Here is a 6,000-nt window from a genome sequence, read left to right as displayed (position 1 = left end):
CTTAAGCTGAACCTCGGCAAGACGGAGTTGCTCTTCCTCCCGGGGAAGGACTGCCCATTCCATGATCTCGCCATCATGGTTGACAACTCCGTTGTGTCCTCCTCCCAGAGTGCGAAGAGCCTTGGCGTGACCCTGGACAACACCCTGGTCGTTCTCCGCTAACATCAAGGCGGTGACCCGATCCTGTAGGTTCATGCTCTACAACATTCGGAGAGTACGACCCTGCCTCACACAGAAAGCGGCACAGATCCTAATCCAGGCACTTGTCATCTCCCGTCTGGATTACTGCAACTCGCTGTTGGCTGAGCTCCCTGCCTGTGCCATTAAACCCCCTACAACTCATCCAGAATGCCGCAGCCCGTCTGGTGTTCAACCTTCCCAAGTTCTCTCACGTCACCCGCTCCTCCGCACACTCCACTGGCTTCCAGTTGAAGCTCGCATCTGCTACAAGACCATGGTGCTTGCCTACGGAGCTGTGAGGGGAACGGCACCTCCGTACCTTCAGGCTCTGATCAGTCCCTACACCCAAACGAGGGCATTGCGTTCATCCACCTCTGGCCTGCTGGCCCCCCTACCTCTGCGGAAGCACAGTTCCCGCTCAGCCCAGTCAAAACTGTTCGCTGCTCTGGCACCCCAATGGTGGAACAAGCTCCCTCACGATGCCAGGACAGCGGAGTCACTCACCACCTTCCGGAGACACTTGAAACCCCACCTCTTTAAGGAATACCTGGGATAGGATAAAGTAATCCTTCTACCCCGCCTTACCCCACCACCCAGAAATAAAATAAAAAATACATATTGTAAAGTGGTTATAATAATAATATAATATGCCATTTAGCAGACGCTTTTATCCAAAGCGACTTACAGTCATGCGTGCATAATTTTTTTTGTGTATGGGTGGTCCCGGGGATCGAACCCACTACCTTGGCGTTACAAGCGCCGTGCTCTACCAGCTGAGCTACAGAGGACCACTGGCTATAAGTTATCACCTTATATCCCACTGGCTATAAGGTGAATGCACCAATTTGTAAGTCGCTCTGGATAAGAGTGTCTGCTAAATTACGTAAATGTAATGTAAATGAGTTGGGGGTTCAACATTAGACACTTTGTATGACACGTGTCTGGTATCCATCAAAGCAACAATCGCAATGCAAATTCAGGGAATTTCCTTAATTTGGACAGCTGCTCAGTACTTGACGGTTAGTGGCCAGTAGTGAATAGATGTGTAAAGACAAAGTAATATCATGACATCTCATTGTCTTAGCTTGTAACTTATACAATATTTGATTTTGGATCACAGGTAGAATACACAACCAAATGAGCCAGCTATATAAAACATTTTGAACACCTGAAAGCAATGATCCCTTATTGATGTCACTTGTTAAATCCACTTCAATAATTGTAGATGAAGGAGGAGACAGGTTAAATATGGATTTTTAAGCCTTGAGACATTTTTATTTCATCTTTATTTTAACAGGGAAGACATTGAGACCTAGGTCTCTTTTTTAAATGCGCCCCGTATAACATATACAACAAATATACAAAAACACAGTCATGGGAAGCACAAATAAATCACACAGAAAACAGTTACATTCCTCCACAAATAAGTCCCCAATCAATATTTTTAATTGCCTGAACATCAAGATGAAATGTATTTTGTTCCAGCAATATGGCGCATAAAAATGTAAAGCAGATTTACCTAGCTCGATGGAGACCCTAGGACAGGGATGGGGAAACTCTAGGTCTCAGGGGCCTGACTGGTGTCACACTTTTGCCCCAGCTAACACACCTGACTCCAATAATCAACTAATCATGATCTTGAGTTCACAATGCAATTAGTTTAATCAGCTGTGTTTGCTTGGGATTGGGAAAAAGTGTGACGACTCCAGCCTGAGGACAGGAGTTGCCCATCCCTGCCATAGGAACCTCAAGAGTAACCAATCAAATCAATTTTTATTTGTCACATGCGCCGGATACAATAGGTGTAGACCTTACCGTGAAATGCTTACTTACAAGCCCTTAACCAACAATGCAGTTCAAGAAATAGAGTTAAGAAAATATTTACTAAATAAACTAAAAAAAGTAAATAAAAAGTAACACAAAATAACAATAACGAGGCTATGTACAGGGGGTACCGAGTCAATGTGCAGGGGTACAGGTTAGTCGAGGTAATAGCTCCAGGCTCTGTCGTAGCTGGCCGTGACCGGGAGACCCATGGGGCGGTGCACAATTGGTCCAGCGTCGTCCAGGGTAGGGGAGGGAATGGCCGGCAGGGATGTAGCTCAGTTGGTAGAGCATGGCGTTTGCAACGCCAGGGTTGTGGGTTCGATTCCCACGGGGGGCCAGTTTGAAAAATAAAAAAAATAATGTATGCACTCACTGTAAGTCGCTCTGGAGAAGAGCATCTGCTAAATGACTAAAATGTAAATGTAATGTAACTTGTACAATCCTGTGAAAGGGTTAGGCAACTCAGGTGTCTATACTTCAACAGCAAAGTTAGATAATACGGAAGTTTATGCCCTAGCACTATACAGCTGATTCTAATAATCAACAAAATCATAAAGCTTTGTTTTAAGTGCCTTTGAAATGGGGTATGGTAGTAGGTGTCAGGCGCACCGGTTTGTGTTAAGAACGGCAATGCTGCTGGGTTTCACACAAAAGTTTCCAGTCTGTAGCAAGAATGGACCACAAAAAAGCTGACAGAATTGCTGATTTCTGAAGCTGTTTTGATCAATTATTGCAATATTACATTTTCCCCAAAAAATTATGGATATGTACATAGTCATGAATCTGAGCTTCCATTATGTTGTGTAGCATCTAGATCTAGTCCTACCATGGAACAGATTTATAAAACATTGTGGAACACACTAAGGCACCACATTCCTAGTAGGCCTTGTAAGTTGTGAGACATCACAGATAAAATGTCCCGTTTGGTCACAAGAATCAGGTCAGGCGTTATCATGTGCCTTGGAAGGATTCGTAACTTTCTGTGGACTCTGAAATGAGCTGCGCTATGTTAGAAAATCGTACTGTATTCTTAAAATTAGCATAGTAGGCGTGGCTACCTGGAGAAAGCGCTCGCGAAGATCATTACCGTTCTCCTAGCAGCAGGATATTATGCTGGCACAATATGGCGGATAAAAATATATAAAATAACAGTCCTTTTTGAATGAGTTATCCATATTGCAATGTTTTGAAATGCGGGCTTTTATTTAAGGTTCCCTCATTACCATACAAAGTGACGTCATCATTTGTGCTGCTGGCAGAAGACTACTACTAGCGCAAAGTCTTCCAACACATTGCAGGACAATGTAAACATGTAGCTAGCAGGCGCATAAATAGCTTCTTAAATTGACAGTGTAGTAGGGATATTTGAGTTTTCGTTTTTCAGTAACGCAAATCTGTTCGTATGGCGTATTCATCTCATTGCCTTCACGGTTAGTTGGTTTAAATCGCCATTTACTAGGCTAGGTAATCCCAAAACAGCCAGTTTTGATTCAGTCCGGTATAACATTAGTAACAAATCGAGATGGACTACTTGTTACAGGTGAAGATAGGTGCCCTCGTGGGTTTGTTGCTCCTGACCCTATTTTTCGGATTTATCCCTGCTCGGGTGAAGTGGTTCAGAGAAACCAGTGGGACAGGTACGTTCAGTAGGTAGCCTACAAGTTCTATATTAGCTAACTAGTTTGATGCTGTAACCCCGTATGCAATTCCACACTTGTGATGTGTTGAACAAACGTTATGCTTGCTTCGTCCCACAACAAGCCAGATGGCTCGTTGCGGAAGCTTCCGTCCTTTCCTTCATCAACCAAACCTAAACTATTCGGTTTCAACAAAATAACGTTTCCCGTCAACGAGTCATATCCAATATCTCTAAGTACAATACTTACGATTCGTGTTGAATGTGTCCTTCACTATCACATAAGCGTTTAAAACACGTTTTTATCCAGTGTGTCCCATTTTCCGCCTGTGTGGGCTGCCATTCTAGACCACGCAGTCACGTGAGAGTAAACTACCACGTAATCTCCCACTTTTACAGGCGGGACTCGGGAGACCCTGGATAAATACATGTTTTAAACGTTTATTCGATAGCGAAGGACACGTTCAACCTGACGAATCTTAAGTATTGTTCCTAGATATATTGGATATGCCTCTGTTTATGGAAGCGTTATTTTGGTGAAACCGAATAGTTAAGTTTTGGTTGATAATGGATGCCAGAGTTAGTTGCGGGACGAAGCAAATCACATGCAAGTGTTTTTGCAATGCCTTCATAAATGTGATCAACAGTGATCAACATTTGCCTATCAACTTGTTTGCCAAATCCAATCACATGTTTGCTGTGGGCTTGTGTTTATCTTTGTTTCTTCCGTTGGTTTTATAACCGCCAAATTACAATTTACATTCCAATCGAATGTTATTCATTCATTCATTCATTCATAATTTTTAGTAATCTACAACAGATGTAGCCTAAATCAGAGCTTTAAGGAAAGTTTTTCAAATGTATTTATCCACTACGGATTAGTTTGATTGGCTTATGGTAGTGCAAACCTTTGATTTTAGCGCATAGGTCTACATTTAAAAGAAAGATGCCTCTAAAATAGCTGTGTATAGTTTACCATGGGTTGGAACCGAAATAATACTTTTCCAATGGTGAACAGAACCGTATTTTTTTTTCTTCTGTTCCACAGTTTCCACAAGAAAAATAAAGTTCTGAACCGGTTCGAAACTCCAAAAAGTAACATATCGTTCCTTTCTGTTCCTTTTTAAACTTTGTTCCTCATATCATTCCTTTTTTTTAAACTTTTTTTTACATTTAGCTCAACATTAAATTACTTCACCAATAGGTAGAGCAGCTTGCTATGGAGTGGGCAAGCTATATACATGCATTTGACAGACAAGTGTAGTGTATGGTGTGAGATGCAACTGAAATTTCGAGGGTGAGAAGAGCGCTGGGCATCTTGTTCCTATGACATGCATTATCTGAATTAGGCCCACAGAATTATACCTACAGAGGAGTGGCTTCTATGAAAGAACTTTGAATGTCTTTGAACTTCAGAGAGTTGGCTTAACTAACATTGGACCAGAGCTAGCCCTTGATCATGACTCTCAGTTCCATTCCATTACACATAATTCCACCTAGAGTTTTCGAGAGCTCGACCAGAGCTAGCTAGTTTGCTAACAGAGTGGCACCAGAATTAAAATAAAAACACACCTTACCTTTTTTTTGTTAATAAATCCAATGTGAAACGCGATAAGTATAGTATCCTTAACTAGCATTGAAAAAGTTAATCCATTATCTAATTAAAAATCTCCCTAATTTCTGAGTCATGTGTGTAAAGTCAGTATCTACAGTAGACTATACTTCGGAGGGAGGGAGGGAGGGGGAAGGGCAGGTAGCCTACACACACACACACAGGCAAAGATTTTCAGTTGGCAGGCAGGCAGACACTGGAATACTTTTCTGAGTGACAGTGAGGGCTTTGCATAGGCGCTTTTTTGTGGGACTGGAAAAAAATGCTCGGAACTGATTCCTACTTACAAGCAAAAAATCAAACAGGAAGTACCAGTGACGCACTCAATACGGAAGTGGTCAGATGAAGCGGGTGCTAAGCTACAGGACTGTTTCGCTAGCACAAACTCGAATATGTTCCGGGATTCGTCCGATGACATTGAGGAGTATATTACGTCAGTCACCGGCTTCATTAATAAGTGCATCGACGACGTCGTGCCCACAGTGATCGTAGGTACATATCCCAATCAGAAGCCATAGATTAAAGGCAACATCCGCACTGAGTTAAAGTCTCGAGCTGCCAATTGCAAGGACCGGGACATGAATCCAGACACTTACAAGAATTCCTGCTATGCCCTCCGACGAACCATCCAACAGGCAAAGCATCAATACAGGACTAAGATTGAATCCTACTACACCGGCTCTGATGCTCGTTGGATGTGGCAGGGCTTGCAAACTGTCACGGATTACAAAGGGGAAACCCAGCT

The 6,000-nt window shown here is 42.6% G+C and overlaps 1 protein-coding gene across 1 annotated transcript in view; it reads left to right on the top strand.

The window, feature by feature from the left end:
* Nucleotides 1-1,521: 1,521 nt before the first annotated feature.
* Nucleotides 1,522-6,000, top strand: part of LOC311127841 (zinc transporter ZIP1-like) — a 29,077-nt gene continuing 24,598 nt past the window's right edge. Inside the window, exon 1 of the mRNA XM_084159721.1 lies at nucleotides 1,522-3,644. Within this exon, the coding sequence (XP_084015847.1) occupies nucleotides 3,530-3,644 (115 nt within the window). The 5' untranslated portion in view covers nucleotides 1,522-3,529. The remainder of the gene's footprint in view (nucleotides 3,645-6,000) is intronic.

This window comes from Coregonus lavaretus (genome assembly GCF_964263955.1).
Source record: "Coregonus lavaretus genome assembly, chromosome: 4".
In the NCBI taxonomy this organism is placed as follows: Eukaryota; Metazoa; Chordata; class Actinopteri; order Salmoniformes; family Salmonidae; genus Coregonus; species Coregonus lavaretus.
The sequence above is the reverse complement of the archived record's forward strand: the minus strand, read 5'-3'. Positions and strand labels throughout refer to the sequence as shown.